The following is a 22494-nucleotide window of genomic DNA, read 5'->3' as shown; positions in this document are numbered from 1 at the left end:
CCCAATCCTGCCAGAGGTCATCCAAGAGTGTGATCAATGCTGTCTCAGTCCCATACCCAGGCCTGAACTTTGACTGACAGGGGTCCAGATAATCTGCTTCTTCCAGAGTCCTCTGAAGCTGCAACACAACCACCTTCTCTTGCAAGACTGATGTCAGCCTTATGAGGTAGACCAGACAGGAAACATGACCAGGTGAGCTAATACTACTTTATTGTAAAACTACATTGACAGAATCTTGCAAATGTGAAAGTACAATTCTCTCCCCACTCCCCATCCCCCATCCCCTTTACAGCCCAAGAAAGTAGGGAGGTCTCTTTTGAGCCTCTTGCTCTGCCCGCTGTCCAGTTGCGGGCTATACTGTCTCTTATCTGGCTGTTCCCTTGGCAGTGTCTTCTGGCCCAGCCCTCCAAGATCTTTCCCACATACCATTACACTGTTCGATCTTCTAGGCCGCCATCAATTGCACCTCCCTCAGCCTCATCCAAAGTCTCTCTTCTTCCATGCAAGCCAACAAAGGGCGTCCCATGCCTCCGGCACTGCAGGCCTCCTTCCTGCCACTGCCACACTGATGAATGCTGCTGAGCACACAAACTTCCCAACAGCTGATCAATGCTTATGGAGATCCCTGTGTCTCGCTTCCATTGGCTCTGGGAAAGCAGTCCTCTGTCTGGCAGTGCAGAACAAGAGGTAAGCTCTGGGCACCATGTGTGGCCCTGTCCCAAGCTGCAGCCAACCCTGGCCTAGGATACAGACCATGTGAGTGTGATGGCAAGCACTAACAGCCCAGTCCAGGACCAGGAGAGAGAAGACCTAGAGGACTTCTCCACCATCTGAGGAAGATGTCCTCTCCTCCAACCATCTGCCACATTCTAAAAACCACCAACTAACAATGCCCACTCCGCTAACACAACCAGCCTCAGCACCATGTTGGGGGAAAAAAAATCACTTGACAATCACTTTATCTTGTCTATGTGGTTTTCTGGGTGAAATGCAGGAGTGGTTTACTACTGTCTTCTCCTATGCAGTATGAAATTATGCTTTCTTTCATTGTCATTAAAGTGATCATCTGCCTTTCCTACATTGCAGCTACCCAATACTGGTGCTTGCCTGCTTTAGCTGGGAAGCTGGCATCACCTTACACCTTAGGCAATTCTACTGGTGTATACTCCTGTTGTGCTCTGCTAATGCCTCCCAAGAACACACCACCATCACACTAAAGCAGCCTAACAGAATTTGGGTAGTCTGCTCCTGTGTATCAGATATTCTGGATAAAAGTGAAAGATTCCTTCAAGTCAGACTCAATTTCTGGTAATTAGATGGACATGAGCATGCAGCTTTCTTGGCACCACAACCTGCTCAACAGACAAAATCTTGTAAGGTTCACCAGCCACCCTAACCAAAGGCCTGGGAGGAAAGCCATGTTATAAACAACATTTTAAATGAAATCAGGATAGGAACCTTACGGATTTCTGGGAAACGCTGCTTAAAAGGGCAGGTGGGCAACCAAGATGCCTCCTTCCTGAGTTCCACAAATGACACTGGAGGAAGATGAGGGATGAATCCGACCAAACATGAGTTAGAACCACTATTAAGGCCTACCTCATGGCAATAAGAGTGGCAAAATGTCATTATTTCTCCACTCTTATTGCGTCCGCAGACTTCTGCCCGGTGGCCCTGTTTAGGGTTACCCAGATCCTGCATAAGGGGGGCTTGGAGGTTTACCTTCAGGGTTGTGCAGAGCAATTTGCTGAATATCTGGCAGATAAAATTGCCCAGATTAGTTCCCAGTTGGAGGCAAAGAGTGGTGCACATCCTTTGGAGATGTCTGGGGAATGGACTTGCCAAGTTATCTGGGAACAGTTTGATCCTGTTGGGCCTGAGGAAGTGGACAGGGTCCTTGGGTCTGTAAGTACAACCACCTGTGTGTTAGATCCATGCCTCTCCTGGTTGGTCAAGGTCATCCAGGAGGTGACATGGGTGGGTTCAAATGATGGTTAATTCATCCTTGAGGGAGGGGGTGCTCCCAGCTCCTTTTAAAGAGGTGTACCAGAGGATCCTAGATGAAACAGATTATTTGGACCTCCTCCAGTCAGGTTTCAGGCCCACATATGGGATAGAAATGGCATTGGACGGATTTTTAGATGATCTCTGGCAGGACCGGGATGGGGGTAGTGCATCCATTCTGGCTGTTTTTGACCTCTTGGCAGCTATCAATACCGTTGACCATAGTATTGTTTTGGGTCGGCTGCAGGAGTTGGGGGGGGGCACAGTTTTCTGCTGGTTCACCTCCTTCCTCCAAGGCTGGTCCCAATCAGTGTTGATAGGGAGTGAGAGGTCCAGACCGTGGCCCCTGCTTTGTGGGGTGCCGCAGGGCTGAGGGCTCTCTCTGCTCCTTTTTAACATCTACATGAAACCACTAGGTGAGATCATCCATCATCCATTATCAGTATGCGGATGATAATTATACAGTTCTGTATCAATTATCAGGTGAATTAAGTGATGCTGTGGATGTTCTTTTGTGGTGCCTGGAGGCTGTGGGGGTCTGGATGGGGAACAACAGGCTGCAACTGAACCCAGGTAAAATGGAGTGGCTATGGGTTCCAGGCTCTTCCCTATCTGGGGTTTTACCATCTTTTGTTCTGGATGGGGTTGCACTGCCCCCGACAGATCTGGTGCACAACCGGGGGGTCCTCCTGGACTCACAATTCCTGCTTGAGGAGCAAGTGCCAGTCATGGCTAGGAGGGCCTTTGCTCAACTCCATGTTGTATGCCAATTGTGCCCTTTCCTGGTTTGGGAAGCCCTTCTCTCGGCCACTCATGCACTAATCATCTCCTGTATGGACTACTGCAATGCACTCTACGTGGGGCTCCCTTGGAAGTATCTGGAAGCTGCAGCTGGTGCAGAATACAGTGGCGTGGGCAGTTATGGGCACCTCCAGGGCTGAGCATGTAACGCCTTGCTGCATGAGCTGCATTGGGTGCTGGTTTGCTTCCTGGTCCAATTCAAGGTGTTGGTTATGACCTTTAAAGCCCTGCATGGCATGGGTTCAGGTTACCTGAGGAACTGTTTCATCCTGGTCACATCAGCCCGTCCCACCTGGTCTGGCAGGAAGGGTCTACAGACCCTGTTGGCTAAAGAATTCCAACTGGCGGGGTCTAGGAGAAGAGCCTTTCCTGCTGTTACCCCTCTCCTGTAGAACATCTTGCCCCCTGAGGTGAGATTGGCCCCCACTCTTCTGGCCTTCCAGAAGAGACCTAGCTCTGCCAATTAGCATGGGGATCTAATGGAGGCTCACAGCACTGGGGTGGTTGGTGGTTTGAGGATGCTCTCTCTTTTAACTTTGTATATTTTTGTAGACTTCTATTGTTTTTTATCACTTTATTTGTAAGCCACCTACAGTCACTTATACAGTAAGTTGGGCAGCATATAAATTTGATTGAATGATTGAATGAATGAATGGTCCTGTCCTGGAGGCTTATTCATGATAGCCAGATGCTCCCTACTCATCTCTTGAGATACCTTGGGTTGCACTCCCTCATTCTGAAAACTGTTTTGCTTAGGTCCATTTGTACACAGTTCCTTTGGGGGACTTTAGAGTTAGCATCTCAGAATCCTTCATCCTATAACACACTTGCTGAGAAATTCAAGAAATTCTCAAGAGGCTTTTGTTTGCTCAGTGACTGATAGCAAATATATATTTCTTGATATACAAGAAAAAAGTCTGCTAGCACCCTTTGGTCTGCTTTATTCCCTCATGATTTCTTGAATCTTAATCCCCTCAAACTATTGTATAATTTTGGATAGGTACATGAAATGTTTTGTACTATAGGAAAATATACTCATCTGCCTGATGAAAAAGATAAGCTGGGATGGCGAATACTAGAGAGACTGAAGGGTTGTGGGAACAACCCAACAGTTGGGTTTCTAATAAATGGCTAGCAATGCCTATCATGACAGCAGCTATTTTGCAACTATTTCCAGAAAATGTTATGCAGTATATGAAAGGACTCCTTCCATCACAATGAACTATTAAAATCAATCAAGTTCAATCAGGAAATCCAAATAGATGGGCATTCAACCTCTATAGGAAGATCTCAAACAAGATCTCTTCCATATCTGAATCTTTCTTATCCTCCACCGGATTAGCTTCAGTTTGTCTATATCCTTGATGGGTTATTTTGAGAAAAGACTTCAGTATTTAAGACAGAAAGTGTAAGTGCACTCTTACTCAAATGAACATCATTACTCATTAGAATTTGTGTGGAAAATGGAGAATGGACTCAGATTCCCATGAATTGTGTCTCTGTATGTTTTTGTGCATATCTATCTAACTCTATCTTTCTATTTCTCTATCATCAACACACACACAGGCTCAAAAAGGTGCCTTGACTTCCTCAAGGCAGCTGGATGGATGGATGGATGGATGGATGGATGGATGGATGGATGAAAGAAAGAAAGGTAACTGATGTCCAATAAAGATGTTAATAAATGGGACAACCAAAGTGTACCTTGCTGGTTTTAATGAGCAGTTGTTTAAATGGTTTTGCTGCTGTCTTGCATTCATGAAACTCTTTGAAATATTTTGAAAAAATAAGGCTTCCTGTGAATAATAAACTATGCACCAACATCTTCCAAATATGTTTTGGAACCATTTGAAACTTGACTAAAAATGGAATCAAGCTTTACCATGTCAAAAGGTTCACATAATTTTCTAACCCCTCATTCTCCAAGAGGAAAAGCATTTATTCCTTTGGCAATTGCACACAGTTCTCCAGCAGGAGGGAGACAAACAAGAACCTGTGTGCTAAAATGGAGAGCAGAAGTGGAAACAAAGAAAGAACTCAGATGCTCCTCCAACTTTTAAATAAAGTTAGAATTTGCAGGAAGGATTTCTCAGGTAACAAACTGGCACAGAAGCAATACCAAAGTATTTTCTAGAAGAATAGGGAAAAGTTAGCTAAGAGCAGTGTTAAGTTTAATTTCTTTTGCTTGTGATAGGAGTTGCTTCTAAATAAGAACTGCTGAGCCTTATCTTTTTGTATATTACTGGAATGTTTCCTAAGATGCTGTCTGTGATTTGAGCAGTCCTATATTTTTATTTCTTTAGCAGAATTTCACATGTAACTGCTTGAAGGTAAAAGACATTTCCCCAATTCTTTTCCTTGTTTTAACAAAGACAGTTTCTGCTTAACAGTTATGAGACTGGTTTACCTTCCCACAAAGGAGAAAGTAGAGAGGGGCTATTTTCCCAGTCACTATATGGCCAGGAGGTGGTCGTTTAATTGTTTTCTTCATTTTTTCTTTTTAATTTGCCAGAAAAGCAACAGATGCTATAGAGGCTCCCTCTCTCTCTCACATGCTAGGATTATGAGAAGGATGCAAGATAAGGCATCCCTCTGGGAGATAGGTGGTAGCAAGCAGTAACTAACAATCTGCAACATAAAAGACACAGCTAGGGGTTTCTTCTTCTCTAAATTTCTTCTTCTTTAAACATTCTCATAAAGCATATACCAGCTGGAATCACAGTATAACCTTTTAGCTTTCTGGTCAGTTACTTAGTTCATCAGTTCATACATTTTGAGTAATCATGTCATATAGAATTTAGTAGTCCCAAAGCTTCTTTTTGTACCTAGAACAACAGAAGTGAAAAGAAAAAAATAAAGTGCTGTTCCACAGCATACAAATCATGTAAAAACAGTTGTGCCAGTGCACTCTGTTCTGCTAATTTGCCTCTGATTATTATCTTCTAAGAAAACAGATTACATCAGTGAAAAAACTGGATACTTCAGTAACATTTAGAGGACCAAAGAAAGGTTCACCACTCCACACAGGCATTGATCTCCAATATTAGATCTCCGCTGATCTAATTGGCCCAGCCAATTAGATCTAGCAGGGAGAAGCTGATGCAATCCCTCAGATTCAGGAACTTAGGCAAGGAGGTGCGGTGCCAAAATGTGCAATAGCCTCCCTGTGGAGATCAGACTGGCTCTCTTTGCTGTTTTTTGCCAGCTCTTAAAGGCCAAACTTTTTTGGAGAGCCTTCCCCAATTTGATTTGATATCGTCACCTTTTTTAAAAACAAAACAAAACAAAAACAAAAACTTGTCTTGTTTTTATTTTTACATGGGGTTTTATGCTGCATTTCTTTTTAATGTGAGCAGTCAAGAGTTGTTTTTGATTGCATCAGCATTGTTGTTGTTGTTTAGTCGTTAAGTCGTGTCCGACTCTTTGTGACCCCATGAACCATATTGCGCCAGGCCTTCCTGTCCTTCACTGCCTCCCTGAGTTTGCTCAGTTTCATGCTCATTGCTTCAGTGATGCTATCTAACCATCTCATCCTCTGCCGTCCTCTTCTCCTTTTGCCTTCAATCTTTCCCAGCATCAGGGTCTTCTCCAAAGATGTTAAGCAAACAAACATTGGGTTCTGAACTTCCCCTGGCACAGCTGGTTTGAAGTTTCTCTTAGTTACAAACCTGGGTCAATAATCATCTCTTAGACCAGTCTATCTCAGGGCTGCTGTAAATTAAAACTGACAAGCTAAGATAATTTAGCTTCCAGGTAAAATTCTCACAAAGAAGCACAACGGAACCCAACTAGAGGACAATATCAAAGTTTACGAATCCTTCTCAACAAATCCAATCTTTCTCCCCTGAAAAAGGGATAGAAGGAAATCTACAGGAAATTCCTCTATCCTAACCATCATAAAAACTTAGTTTTTATAAGAAACAGCAATGCATACTAACATAATGTTCATATTACTTATGCCAGAGCTAACATTTCTCTAATAATTTTGATAGTCTGTTAGCACCTAACATAGAAGGTATTTCATAGAAAATGTTATATGAGATATTTCAGTACACCTTTCCAAGAGTTCTTTAGACTAATAATAATAATTTATTAAATTTATATGCCACCCAATTCCCAGTGCCTCTGAAACTAGTATTCTCAGCAAAGACCATGTTAGCTGGGGAGTTCTGAGAGTTGGTCCATACATCAGGGGGGCACCCTGACTGGGAAACACAGCTTTAGGCTGTAATGTGAAGCTAATGGAAAAATGGATGTGGGTTCAGTATGTGTTCTAGCATATCTTGCGAAAGTATTGAAAATGTGTAATATATTTATATAATATTCATGCATGCATACATACTCACATACATACCCAGCTAGGAAAATGGCTTACCTGCTTGTCCTCCTCTGTATGTGGTAACCGATCTTTAGCTTTTGTTAACCACAGAAGGGCCATCTTTTTATTATTTAACTTCATGTATGTCTTTCCCAAGAACAGCAAGTTTTTACTATAGAAATTTGGCTCAACTACACAGAAATAAAAACAAACAAAAAATCCTCCAGTTTTTAGTTTGTAGTCTAAAGCTTATCTGCCTTTAATTTTTGAAAAAGCTAAGCATAGTCTCAGTACACACAGAGAGAGACAGAGACAACTTTTTACTGGGTGGTGAAGGATATCTGGTTTGGTCTGCACTGTAATAAGAATGTGTTTATTTTGTACCCACTAGGTCTATATTCAAATTATTTCTTATATGAGTACTTTTACAGATTTTGAAATGTAGTTTGGCATAAAAATGCATGTATTTTTGTTGATACAAGTATGTTTCATAGTAGGAAAAATGTGTATATTTGGTTAAATTAACATAAAAAAGAATTAATAGTTTTTTTGTGGCAGGTGGGGAAAATTAGAAACTCAGCAAGAATGAAATTGATAATTTTGCTTACCTCTATGTATTGGCAACACTTGCATGACTAACTGAAGTATGTTCTGTTGCCTCTTATGCACAAACTGCAGTGTTTGATCAAATTCCCTAAGAAGCTAGAGAAGCTTCCTTCCGCTGCCTCTATTTCCAACTAAGAATAAGTTAATTCTTAACTTGGCACTGCTGCTTTGCAGTACACAGGGGGTGGATTCTTTTAACATTTTAGGTATACCATTAAGTTTGTTTGTTTGTTTGTGTGTTAGTTCATTCATTCATTCATTCATTCATTCATTCATTCATTCATTCATCATTATCATTTATTATTTATTATTGTATTTTTATACTGCTGTAATCTGTGTCGACTCCCAGTGGTATAAATATGCCAAGCTTAACAAATAGAACTTCATGTGTTCTGTAACAGAAGCATGTGTCTAAACAGCCAGGATCCACATCAGCACTAGCCCTTGTGGGCTCACATGCACAGGATTTTAAGCTGCCTTTTTCAAGTAGCCACCAAGATTTCTGGTGATGCTGAGTAGCACCCCATACAAAAATCCATAAAATCCTGTTTGGTTAGTAGGGAAACATTTCAGTATAATGGGCTTTTTAAAGCTGGCCTAAAAATACATAAGAAGTCTTATTGTAATTAATTTTCATGTGTCATAATGTACTTCGTATGTATTTTTCCTAATTTACCTAACTTAAATTGTTCAACAAGTTTTTAAAAATGGAAATAACTTTGCTTCTGTTCTTTGACATGAAAATCTATTCACTTTACATTTTTATAATGCAAATTCTCCTGATGCAAGTTCTTTTATTAAATATAGCTATTATTTACTTCATAGCATAACTTTTTTTCAGACACATTTTTGTAGACTTTTGCTCAAAAGGACATACGAAGATTTGGTTTGATAGAATGCCTAAAACTGCTCCAAAAGAATAAGTCACTGAATCACTTCAGATCCTCCTTCAGAGAAGCACTTTATATTGTATAAATAAATGGTGTTAAATTAATTTTACCCTCTCATAATCAAGAGAAGCATTTTTAATTTTAGTTTTTTTAATTTTTTTTTACAAAAAACAAAACCAATAATTACAAAAACATAAAATAATTCAGTCAAACAACCAAAATAGAACACATATAAACTTAACCTCTACGTGTACCCATTACCTGTGGGACTTATAACCCTCCTTATCTTTTTACTTTTTATTATCATAAATTTTTATTATTACTAATTCTTAATAATAATTATTTTCTTATTAAAACTAAGAAGCATTTTTAATAAACAAAGGAGAAATGCTTGTTCTAACACACACACACACACACAATTGCTTTCAAGAGATGGTTTTAACATACAATTACAATTATATTTTTAGTATCTCTATTGAAGAGAATATTAAATAGTGAACCAAACCATATAATTAAGAGGTTGCATATTCAGTGCTCTGAAACACTATCTATTTTCTAATTTCTAATTTGTATATCTTTATAATGACTAGAGAATCATGTGCTAAATTCTTTACTTGGGATCTATGTTGATACCTCAGTAGATACATCATTAGATACAGCTGAAGTGAATTTTAAGAACATTCACTTATCTATATCCTTGTTTCACATAATACTATACATATAATTATACTTTTATATATTATCTAACACATTTGAATTTTGATTTCAAAATTAAATTGCCATGCAATATGCTTTCTTACATAACTTACCATTTTCAGCCTTTTGAAAGTAGCGTAATGCCTAAAAGACATTAGCATTAAAATTAGAAAAGTACTGTTAAAGTAATCCAAATCCTTCCAGGAGAAAATTAAAATAGTTCAGGAAATAAGTATTACAACGTAACTTGTGCTTTCTAAGAAATACTGCTGAGTAAAGGGCATGCTATATGTTTTTCCCTTTATACTTTTCAAGAGGATATATTTATTTACAAAAATAATTAAAACTCAGTTGTATTTTATGAAATAGCTGGTATATTATTGATGTTATAGTCAATGAGTAGTTAGTCATTTTGTAGATGATTTTCAGAATCTCAAGTTTTGTCCAAAAATATACTGACTTACACTACAGCTACATAGCTTGTGAGGATTAACCTTTCCATCTCCTTTTCTTCCAGTGTTTTAAAGGATAATACACTAAAAAAGAAAAAGCTATTATTTTATATACTGTTGGGACACATACCTCTTCATAGGTAGAGCTGGGTGGTGTTGAGAATAAAACAGCAGCTATGTTCCTCTGATACCATGGCATATCAGCAAATGTGTAACACCTGTAACATATGAAAAAAATGTATTTATTTATATTTTGTTTGCAAAAGTATATCTCCTAAGGCCACATTGATTATTTAAAATCACATGACTGGAGGAGGCCAGTGAAATCTAACTTTAACCCAACTCTAGAAAGAGTGGTTAGCCTAATTGACTACTGTACCTCCAAATCACTGTCAAAGAACATCTAGAGAAGGCAATAAGTAAGTTATATGCCACTTAAGAGTAGAAAAGCCTCAAAAACACTGGTTAGTTTATTCTGTATGAGAATTCTTCTTTGATTCCCAAACATATTATGACTTGGTGCTGACTAGTCACATATGTGTATAGATATGAACTTTGGAGTGATTTGGGGAGTAGGGAGAGTAACCCAAACACATTCTCTTCTTTTAGCCCGATGCTTTGCTTGGTTGGTAAGTTATAAGAATAGGACTTAGTTTAGCTTGTCACTGGAGGAGGAGGGGGAGCTACAAAGGTGGCATAAAGTCTTAGAAACTTCCAGGAGGACATGTTAAGATTAGAGAGAAGAAACCGAGCAATGAAAAATCTGGCTGGCAGCTAAGGGTGCAACAGTGGCTAAAACGGACTAGTCAGTTTCAATAGTTGTTGAAGACAGAATAACTGTTGCTGTCCAGGTTAAAGTTGGCTGGTAAACCACAGATGGATTGAACAGTTAATCAGGATTTATAGGATGCTGAGTGAGATTAGGATAAGACTCACCAAAGCGTTGAAGCAAGTGCTGAAGAAGACTGCCAAAGAGGAACAACACACACAATTGTGCGGACACTTGACTAGAGGACCCTTGAGCCAGGGCTGAATATAGATGGAAGCAACATATAATAAGATGATATGTAGTTTTGGTTTTTTTATCTGCACTCAATCGTTACCAATTCTGTGGCGACTGCCTGGACGAGTCCCTGCAGTTTTCAAGGCAAGGTGTCTCGGAAGCGGTTTGCCAGTGCCTCCTTCCTAGAGCAGAGCCCAGCTGGCGAGCGCAGGAGGCGGGGTTTCCGTTGCTTCATGCCTTTTTTGGGCATGCGTGGCTTCCGCATTACCAGCAACTGATCCCGTCTCCCGTGCAAGCACCGCCAGCATTTTTCCTCCCACCAGGGTGAGAGTACCCATTTATCTACTCACGTATGTTTTTGAGCTGCTGGGTTGGCAGGAGCTGGGGAGGAAGCAGGAGCTCACTCTGCTGTGCAGAGCTGGGCTCGAACCGCTGAAGTGTCGACCATTTCTGGCCGGCAACTTTCAGCGTCATTAAGCCGCTGTGCCACCGCGTCCCCTTTGATATGTAGTTAGCACACATCATATTGTATTAAGATCTGCTTACTAAGAATGCTTTGAGAGCAAATGCAAGCCTAGGGAAAAATCTTTGAAGTGCCCAAAACCATGCTTTGGTTGGGGGAGATTCACTCATGAAAAAATGGTGAAGATGAAAAGCAAAGGTCTTTGTCTACTCAGATAAGGCTTGGCTAATACCCAAACTGCTAATAATATCACCAGTAAATCAAAGCCTGTATCTCTTTCATTGTGTTTTATTTGGCCCTTTGTTTAAGACAAGCACATTAATTATCATGTTTGCAGAAGTCCTTCTTTAAGCTGTGGTGTTACCTAGTTTGGAGCTTCTCAATGGTAGGGAAGAAAAGAAGGCCTTTTTAAAGAAGGTTTGGGCAAGATGTTACCATCTAGGATGTAAGCCAATCTATAACTTATAGCAAGAGACAAGGCTTATGATGGTTGATCAGGAAAGTAAATGCTAATAAAGGATATTTATTAGCCATTTAACCATTAGGTAAAAACTGGAGTGGGAAATGTGTGATTCTTCAAATGCTGTCATATACAAGTCCCTGATCCCTTATGATTGTCATGCTGGCTAGGGCTAACAAAAGTTGAAATGTAGTAATCACTGAAGGCAAGGTCGATGGACTGAGTTACAGTGACAATGGGTGTACCATTGGAAGACCTGAAGGATCAAGTGAGGGACAGATCGTCATGGAGAAAATCTATCTATGTGGTCGCTAAGAATCAACACTAACTTGATAGCACATAACCAATAAAAAAATTACTGAAGGAGCATATGTTGCTCATCCTTGAATTAAATCATTCAAGGATTAGATAAAAAAATAAGAAGTAAATTTTTCCTTAACATATCTCCTAAACAGATGGCCAGGAAATTGAGAAACCATTGAAATTAATTCAGAATACTGGTAGACTGGGGAAGGGGGAAGTTTGCTGTTTAATCAGAAGGGAATGAGGATAGATACAATGTTTTTTAAAATATAAACTATGTATTTTATGGAAAATGGAGACATATTACTGAAATGTATGTATAATGCTACATATTATAAGACAGTGCTGACAGGGTAGTTCATTTGGTCAGGAAATAATTGCAAATACTAAAACCATTGTGCAATTATTTCACGTTCCACATATCAGGCAAAATGTTGGCATTTCAAATATAATTTTGTTTAGAGAGATTGTCTTACCAAATACCCATAAGATGAAGTGAAGTAGCATCCTTTGGATTCAGATCAATTGCTTTCTGTTAAGAAAAAAAGCAACATAATTCTTTATCACTGCTATCTTAATACTACCTCTATAACTTACACTTTCCCTTTACTTAATCTATAGCAATAATGAAATTACATTGTTGCATATCTTTGTCTGAAGAAAAGTAATGAATTTCAAATGGTTTAGGGAGAAGTATCTTTAGTATTTAGTCCACATTTCTGTGGCTTGTACAGATCAGATTTGCACTCCCAATGGATGAAAGCTAATGTTAAACCAAGTCTGCTAGCATCCAACTTTCTCTGTTCAAGCTCACAAAACTATATTTGGAAATACAAATATCCCTCTGAAAGATGTGGTTGAAGGACAAAGCAAATATTGAAGAAATTATAATCAGGGATGTACAACATTGAACAGTTACTCTCTAGAATTTCCATCTACCCCTTCAACAGGCTAATTCAAGTATTTCAGGGTAGTTTGTGTGTTCCCAGATGTATTATCTTCTAAAACAGGATGTGGTTTATTATATTCTGGGTACTTCTGGAATGTCACAAATCACCTCCTGGAGGAAAACTCTCAAACTGTTTGAGAGACAAACTGCTCCATCTTGCACATAACTATTTATCATGGAAAATCCACTTCTGAGGCGCTTATTAACAAGGACATAAGTAGTCTCCTTTAAAAAGCTTCTCGTGGAGTTTATTTTAATAGTCATGTACTTTAGGGGAAACAGACCACAAAAAAATTCTGAAAATGAAGGAAAAGCTTGATCATTAGAAATAATGGATCCTTAAAACAACGTCCGATATGCCTGAGCTACACTGAACTTAATGCAAGCCACACATGAACATTTAAAGCATGTATTAAGAAAAAAATTGGACAAATAAACTGAAATAAATTGAGATGACTTATTTTGCTTTTTCTGCTCTATATTTTAAGTTAATTGAAATAAATGTTCACTTCTTGCATCATGTAATGACATAGAAACTGAAACGTTTAAATTTGCTCTTTAAATCTGTTATTTCAATATCCACTTAAACAAAGAGGTATATTAACTACACTGAAAAGGAAGAAAAGGTAAAACCCAACAGGGTGGACTACAGAAGTTGTCAGCCTCTTGGGACTGGAACTGTGCCCCACAGCAAGCATTCAGCAAGTATAAATTGCAGCCTCTGGAAGAAGAATGGCAAGACTTCTGAAAGAGGAAGGACGATCATTCTAAACCCATGCTCACAATGCTTTTTCAAAAACATAGCAAATTACCCTTCTTTGGTTGCTTAATATTTAAATGTTTCCAATGTAAGCTTCAAAAATGTTATATTTTTTTGTAACAAAATCTCTGTATGCTAGGCAAAATCCATTAAATATATATATACTGGATCAGCATATTCCATATTAATGAGGACAATAATGGCAGTTCAATGATTCAATATATAATTCAATAATTAAAAACATTTCACTTTCTAATTTATTCTTCCTCCATCATACATTGCTCTTGGATTATGTTCAGGTTTGTGTGGCAGGGGACACAAGTTAAGGAAATTACTTTTAAATACCTGAAAGTGTTCCTTAATAACAAAAGCACTGGCAATTTTCTTATTTATTCCTTCATAATCTCCCACATCACTGAGACTTATTGCATACCACTAAATAAAAAGGAGAATGAAATAAATTATTTAGCAATATGGAATATTTAGGGATTAAATTACTATCATAATGTTAATAAATATTACATTTCTATCCATTCTACACAAAGATTTATTTGTTATTTCAAATTTCAATCAATACTCTCAAGTGGTTAACTATCTAAAATGAACTATAAATAGTTAAATTTATATTGAACTATTGAAAATTGAAAAGCATACAAGTTCTTAAAAGGCTCAGCTGAAGAGGAAGGTTTTAAATCAAGTAGAGATCACATGTAAGTCTTGAGAGAACAAACTCTGTAACTTTGGAGGAATGCAGAAGAATCTTTCCCACATCCCACATTCAGACAGGGCTCTGAAAAAAGATATTTAAAAGAAATTCTTCTATTTTAATGCCTAGACAGGTTCATACTGAAATAGGATATGACTAACTGGAACTGCCTAAGCCATTCCAGGCTTTTAAAGTTAAAACCTGAACTTGGAAATCACTGGCAGTAATTGAATTTAGTTCAATTATTCTTCTATGGTTTGCCTTACAGCTATGCAACACTTGTATTTTAAAAGCAAAAGGATACTCTGGAGCATGCAGGGACACCTAAGTTATATCTGTCTTCAACTTTTAAAGCAGCTGAATCTTTTCTTTGGATCATCCAGCTGCTTCTGCATCATTTTGCCTTTGAATATGCCTTAATTTATATTGCTAGTTGCAATACTTTCAACAATATTGCAGCTACTTTAAAGAGATCAAGCCAGTAGAATTATTATTGCAACTACTTGTTTCTGGAACTTTTGGATCTCATAATCAATTCATTTAGTTAGGCTGGTTTGAAATTATAACTGCTATGAACCAGCCTAACTAAATGAATTGATTATGAGTTTGTCATTTAAGATGTGAAGGAATTATTGCAATTTTCCTTTCAAATTCCTCAAACTCAGAAATAAGCCACTATAAAATATCAAATAAATTATTTGCTTATCTGACCTTGTGTACACAATAACAAGCTGCGTCTTTCTCAAGTGCCTTCTTTGCATAATCAAGGGCTTCATAAGCCAGCTGCCTCTTTTTTTCCGTTGAAATATGACGTAGCTGAGCAAGGTCATGTAATGCTCGTGCCAGACGCCACAACAATTGTCCATTTTCACTACATATTACATATATAACAAGATGCATTGATTATGATATATCACAGTAAAGTCTCAATGTATAGACATATTTATTATACTTTTAACTAGCAAACAATAGTTCTGTGGCAGAACTTTATATAAAATAAAACAATATTAAAAGTTACTCAACACTCAAGATGAAATAATCAGTAACACATCAGTGCATGACATTACCATAATTATAATGAGCAATAAACAATTTGAAGTTCTAAGAACACTAATTTTTTAAGAAATGCATTTAGGAGATCAAGAATGTAATGATTCATAAGTACTATCTCTGTGTGTGAAATTAAATATTCCCTCACTTTCATTTCTGGAGATGATTACACTTGCAGTGTACCTGCAATTTCACTAGCTTCAGTGGGGCAAAAAAGTATTTAGTCAGCCACCAATTGTGCAAGTTCTCCCACTTAAAAAGATGAGAGAGGCCTCTAATTTTCATCATAGGTATACCTCAACTATGAGAGACAAAATGGGGGAAAAAATCCAGAAAATCACATTGTCTGATTTTTAAAGAATTTATTTGCAAATCATGGTGGAAAATAAGTATTTGGTCAATATCAAAGGTCCATCTCAATACTTTGTTATATATCCTTTGTTGGCAATGACAGAAGTCAAACGTTTTCTGTAAGTCTTCACAAGGTTGTCACACACTGTTGCTGGTATTTTGGCCCATTCCTCGATGCAGATCTCCTCTAGAGCAGTGATGTTTTGGGGCTGTCGCTGGGCAACACGGACTTTCAACTCCCTCCAAAGGTTTTCCATGGGGTTGAGATCTGGAGACTGGCTAGGCCACTCCAGGACCTTGAAATGCTTCTTACGAAGCCACTCCTTCGTTGCCCGGGCGGTGTGTTTGGGATCATTGTTATGCTGAAAGACCCAGCCATGTTTCATCTTCAATGCCCTTGCTGATGGAAGGAGGTGTTCACTCAAAATCTCACGATACATGGCCCCATTCATTCTTTCCTTTACATGGATCAGTCGTCCTGGTCCCTTTGCAGAAAAACAGCCCCAAAGCATGATGTTTCCACCCCCATGCTTCACAGTAGGTATGGTGTTCTTTGGATGCAACTCAGCATTCTCTCTCCTCCAAACATGACGAGTTGAGTTTAGACCAAAACGTTCTACTTTGGTTTCATCTGACCATATGACATTCTCCCAATCCTCTTCTGGATCATCCAAATGCTCTCTAGCAAACTTCAGACAGGCCCGGACATGTACTGGCTTAAGCAGGGGGACACATCTGGCACTGCAGGATTTGAGTCCCTGGCGGCATAGTGTGTTACTGATGGTAGCCTTTGTTACTTTGGTCCCAGCTCTCTGCAGGTCATTCACTAGGTCCCCCCATGTGGTTCTGGGATTTTTGCTCACCGTTCTTGTGATCATGTTGACCCCGCAGGGTGAGATCTTGCGTGGAGCCCCAGATCAAGGGAGATTATCAGTGGTCTTGTATGTCTTCCATTTTCTAATTATTGCTCCCACAGTTGATTTCTTCACACCAAGCTGCTTGCCTGTTGCAGATTCAGTCTTCCCAGCCTGGTGCAGGTCTACAATTTTGTTTCTGGTGTCCTTCAACAGCTCATAGTGGAGTTTGGAGTGTGACTGTTTGAGGTTGTGGACAGGTGTCTTTTATACTGATAACAAGGTCAAACAGGTGCCATTACTACAGGTAACGAGTGGAGGACAGAGGAGCCTCTTAAAGAAGTAGTTACAGGTCTGTGAGAGCCAGACATCTTGCTTGTTTGTAGGTGACCAAATATTTATTTTCCACCATGATTTGCAAATAAATTCTTTAAAAATCAGACAATGTGATTTTCTGGATTTTTTCCCCCATTTTGTCTCTCATAGTTGAGGTATACCTATGATGAAAATTACAGGCCTCTCTCATCTTTTTAAGTGGGAGAACTTGCACAATTGGTGGCTGACTAAATACTTTTTTGCCCCAGTGTAGATACAGTTAGCTGTAAAGTACTTGTTTGTAATTATGTTTATACTGTGCCTTGACTTAACTATGTTAGTGAAAACAGGAACAAAGATGTACTGTTATATTGCTCCCAACTATAGAAATGAGAAGGGGAGAGGCTTTGTATTCAAAAGAAGAAGAACAAGGAGATAAGGTTGGATTATGTATACTCAAAGTACATAAGGATTAAATTAATCAGATTACAACACAGCATCATCCATATATTGTTTCATACAATAAATGATAAAAGTTAAAACTGTATGATTTTAAACAGGGAAAGAGATGAATAGTTTTCACAGTATTTTTTAAAACAATTATTTTCAATTAAGTTTTCAATACTGATTTTCAATTGAGTAGAAACACAATTCAGTATAAGAAAGTTACGACATGTAGACTATAGACCCAAAAGAGATGAATGAACTTTAGTCATGTAAACGTGTGACACATTTTCAGTAAGCAGTGAAAGACTATATAAAAAAATCAACTTCTTGGTCTCATTAGCAAATATTTTCTTTCATCATAATTCAGCACTAAAATTTTACTTCAGTTCTCTTACAGTAGTATCATAGTTCCTGGGTAGATATCCTAAGGACTATAGGATTTTTCATATTTTTCTTTGCAAGGGCAGAGAGAGTTCTACCTCTGAGATCTAATTTTGCAAGCCTTATAGTTGCAGCCTGTGCTTCTCCAAAGTCGAGAACAGGACTTTGATTATCAAAGCAGATAGGAGATATGCCTAGAGAGACTGTGCATTCACAGCTCCCCTGATCTCAAAATGAATCACTAGAATATAAATTGTGATGGTCGTAGAGCTTGTTTTATTTCTTCTCCACTGAAAGCAATGAGAAGAAAAAGTTGTTTTTCAAATGACAGTAAAAGGACTCAAAAGGTCCATTATAATGAAAGACCCTGAAATTGTGATCAGCCCTTCCATGTCTCCAGTGATGTTGTATCATTGCTGCGCCCTCTATGCCAATCCCACCCCATCAGAGCATGCTACAACAGCATACCTGTTCTTGTATTCAATCAACAGCTGATAAAGTTTTTCGGTTTCTCCGCTTCTATAGAGATAGTCTGCTTGATCTATGACTTCATCATCTTAAAATATAATAAAACAAAAATTTCAGTGAATCTGCCAATCTGTGAAACAGGTATTACTTAAGAGAAAAATAATTCATGTGACTGCATACAGACATACTAATATTACAAGTCAGAAAGAGAGGACTGTTTTAACAGAAGTAGCATCATGCCAGTCAAAATAAATTTGCTTCTTTCTATCAACAACTTTATAGGGCATTGTTAGGCTGAATCTATTAAAGGGAATTATTTCCAACAATTACCTCTCTTTTTGAGTCAATGTCAAAAAGATTAACATTATAAGACAAAACACTGATCTAGCCTGGTCTTCCCCAATTTACCATGTCTCAGATGAGTTGAACCATAAATCACAAGTCAGCAGTATTGTTGACACAAACAATCCAAAAGATATAAATCATATAAGTATTAGAGAGAGGATATATAAAAGGACAAAGTAAGCCAGAGAAGAAACATGATAAGCTTTTGAATAAGTATATTAATATGCTAAATATGATTTTTAGATATGCATTTACAAAAATATAAACTTCGAAAAGAAACAAAACCCAATTTTATATATATTTCAAATTATCCATCAGCAGCAAGATCTATAGCAATATAGATAGCTGTGCTAATCTTTATCTCAGTAATCAAGATCTTATGTCTGAACTTCTATATCTTCAGTATTTTCCTAAAGTCTTGGTGTCTGATTCCTTTAAATACATAACTAATTCCTGTGCTTCAAGGTTCAGTTTAAGAGCTCTGATAGAAGGCATACGAAAGTATAGTCCATAAGCACATCCCAAAATTTTCAGACTCTCCTTTTTCATATAGAGGGTAAGAGGTAAAATGGGTTCCTTAAACTTTCAGGGTTTTAAGGTACTGATTGAAAGTTCCACGCTCACATCAGGCTAATGTTTCCCTTTTTAATTTTAGAGTACAAAATCAGTATCTAAATCTTTGCAAGGCTAAAGATACTAATTTTCCCTTTTGAATCCTTCCCCAGTCACACCAAAGCTAGGCCTTCAGAATCATCAAGTACCGTCTTCCATTAGATAGTCCCCAAAGAATTAAGTAACTCGGACCCTACTGTCCTTTAAATGGGTACTGAACACCTGGCTTTCTCCTTAGGCCTTGGGTAAGGTGGAGTACGTGTCACCTGAGTGTTATTGTGTTTTCTACTGGGGTATGTTGTTTCCCTGGTTATCACATTCTTTGTTTTATTATATTGCACTGCACTGCATTGCATTGCATTGCATTATATAGCCCGTATACTGCCAGAGTTCTGGTGAGTTGTGTGGCTTTATAAATTTGATTTATAAATAAATAAGAGAGAGAAAGCAAGCTGCATTTCTTTATCAGCAGTCACAATCATTCTACTTCCTCTAATGAAAAAAAACTTATTTTTTAGGGATGGAGGATTGGATTTGACAACCGTGCATTTTTAGAAATTTTATCTTACCTTTGACATCAGCATGAACCATAGCAGATTGAGAGATTACTAGATAAGCATTATATCCCAAGTAAGACAATGTTGAGAATGTAAACCCTCTTCTGAAAATTCTGGATTTTTCAAACACCTAATAAAGAAAAACACAAAGGCTACAATCCTAAGTATAAATTTATTTTTAAAAGATATCAACTGAAGAGATATAGAATTAGATTGGTTGTATAGAAACTATGCATTGAAAGTTCCAACTGAATTCTCATTCTCCCACTATAATGTTTCATAGCATACTGTATAATCCAACAAGTAAATTTTGAGAATCTACTGTAGTGAAAACTCAATTTATCAGACTTTCAGTGCAACAGACCAAATATGCATTCAGACTTCACAAACGTATGACAGACAAGTCTGATGGTTTCTAAGTTTGTCTTGACATTTGATACAATTTGTGTTATTTGAGTAATGGGATAATGGATGTTTTATACCACCTGGATCAATTACATCTTTTCTGAAATAATCTAAATTGACACACATTACAATAATGTAATTTTAGACAAATGATGCAAAATGTCAGTTACATCATTATGTACATAACATAAATTACATCAATTATGAAATTAGACATTGGGTTTAATGGACCCTTTCCCTCCATTGAGGGTTTTGTACTTTGAGGATTTATTGCACTTTTGGAAAACAGTCTTCTGCATGTTTCCTGGAAGATAAGCTTTAAATTAAATTTAGATACAATGATAACAGTAATAATATTTGTGTATGTGTCCCCAGGGAGGCTCATTTATTATGCAAATACATTTGCATCCTGAAGGACATTTAATTCAACAGAACTATTCACAAATCTGATATTAGGTTTCTTCAGCCTGAGGACATATGTCCACAAAGTGGGCTAAAGGTGGGATCTGAGCAACATTAGTATGGCGCACTATGCTTAGATAGATATATTGTGGCTTACTATAATATGTAATTAGGATCACTCTGCCTTTTTTATGGTAATATATATCTTCACATACTTTAATGTGTTAAAAGCTACCTGTTGTACTTCACAGTTCTTTAGCTCATTCTGTTAATAAGCTCTATACTTCTGGCCCCAAATCCTAATTCACTGCTACTTTTGGTTCACTCTCATTTGTGATCATTTTATCAGGGCACCTTGTTTACAATAAAGCAGAAAGCATTGTAAGCTTAAAAACTCAAGTCTCAGTGTACCTTTTCCTCCTGTTATTTAATATGCAGGAAAAATAGGTATTTAAAACTAGTTAGGCTAAAGCAGACATTTTAATTGCATATTTAAAAATGTTTAAAGTGCTCTCACTGAGAGATGTTAGAATATAGATCCTGATTCTTTTTATTGCATGTTAGCCATCTTGGAGAACATATGCACAGTACATACACAGATTAGCTAAGCAAAGTGTGGCCTGAATGTTTGGGTTTACTAGTCCTGGCTTAGGCACAAAGCCAGCTGGGTGATCTTGGGCCAGTCACTCTCTCTCAGCCCTAGGAAGGAGGCAATGGCAACCCATATCTGAACATCTTGCCAAGAAAACCGCAGGAACTAGTCCAGGAAGTTGCCAGGAGTCAACGCTAACTTGAAGGTACAAAACAACAAAATCATGACACCCCACCCCCCCATGCTGTGTGGACAACCATTCTGTCTCAGGGGAAGGGGATATTTGTCCAAAAACAAAGTACTGTAACAAAAGAACAGACGTTAAGAACAACGTGGAAGCACCAGGCCAGTCGGAATTCGTTTGGCATCTCTTTGTGACCTGCACGTCAGTGAACCAAACATTCTCAAAACGCCATACATTTCTCTCATCCAAAGAAAAAAAACCATAGGTTTGACTGTCCTAGTTTTTCTGCCTTTCCTGCTCAGCACAGCTTATCCTCACAGGCTGAGGTATGAAGGAATAATTAACGGGTAAAAGACGAGGACAGATAAAAAGCCTTAAGAGAGCCGAGCTTTTCACTCAGACCAAAGCCCTCACTTTCTCCTATCCCGGCCATACACAGGGGAGGATAAGAAGGGACGCGCCTATAAACCAACCGCACCTCTCCTCGCCATTTTCCTCCGTGTCCTGAAGAAAGCTGACGGCGACATCCGGATTTCATTCTTGGAGCCTCGCAAAAGAAACGTGACTCCAGGAAAGAGCCGCTCCGAAGCCAGCATCTCGCTGCCGTCCTCCCCAGCGCCATGACAGAAATGTTTCCCTGATATTTTCTTTTCGCCCGCCAAATCAGCGTCTCCTCGCCTATGCCGGAAACTGGGACTGACAGTTATTCCAAAGCATTTCGTATCTCCGTGATCCAAACCGGAAGAGGCCGATGTTCCATTCTGAAAAAGTCCGGGTGGGACAAGATCCGAGTGGCATTCATTCCGCTTTTCCTTGGCAACCGCTCCTACAAACGTGATTTCCCAAACACCCCACCTCTCTTTTGGCTCTTCCCCGCGGAGTTCACGGACTACCACAGTGTTTTTCAAACTGAACAACTTTAAGATGTGTGGACGTCAGTTCCCAGAATTCCCTAGCCAGCATGGAATTGAAGTCCGCACAGGTTTAGCCGTCCACTTTGAAAAAGACTGGACTACCGTTGACTTTCGCCTCGCGCGAAATCACGTGACCCTGATTATCCTCAGGAGGTGGGCGTATCCAACGAAGCTTAAGTTAGTCTAGGAATCTTAAAGGGAAAAAA

The 22494-nt window shown here is 38.5% G+C and overlaps 1 protein-coding gene across 1 annotated transcript; it reads right to left on the bottom strand.

Moving 5' to 3' along the window:
- Positions 1-280: 280 nt before the first annotated feature.
- Positions 281-22413, bottom strand: RMDN1 (regulator of microtubule dynamics 1). The gene is made up of 10 exons (XM_007432313.4): positions 21853-22413; positions 19804-19921; positions 18278-18365; positions 15123-15282; positions 14051-14140; positions 12473-12528; positions 9898-9985; positions 9429-9459; positions 7181-7314; positions 281-5630 (listed from the first exon to the last, which is right to left on the bottom strand). Exons 1-10 carry the CDS (start codon positions 21994-21996, stop codon positions 5592-5594), a joined length of 948 nt encoding a protein of 315 aa, XP_007432375.2. The 5' UTR covers positions 21997-22413; the 3' UTR covers positions 281-5591.
- Positions 22414-22494: the final 81 nt, after the last annotated feature.

Source organism: Python bivittatus, unplaced genomic scaffold (genome assembly GCF_059951505.1).
Source record: "Python bivittatus isolate LINGU-HERP-01145 unplaced genomic scaffold, Pbiv_v1 ctg000590_np1212, whole genome shotgun sequence".
NCBI classification, from domain to species: domain Eukaryota; kingdom Metazoa; phylum Chordata; class Lepidosauria; order Squamata; family Pythonidae; genus Python; species Python bivittatus.
The sequence above is the reverse complement of the archived record's forward strand: the minus strand, read 5'-3'. Positions and strand labels throughout refer to the sequence as shown.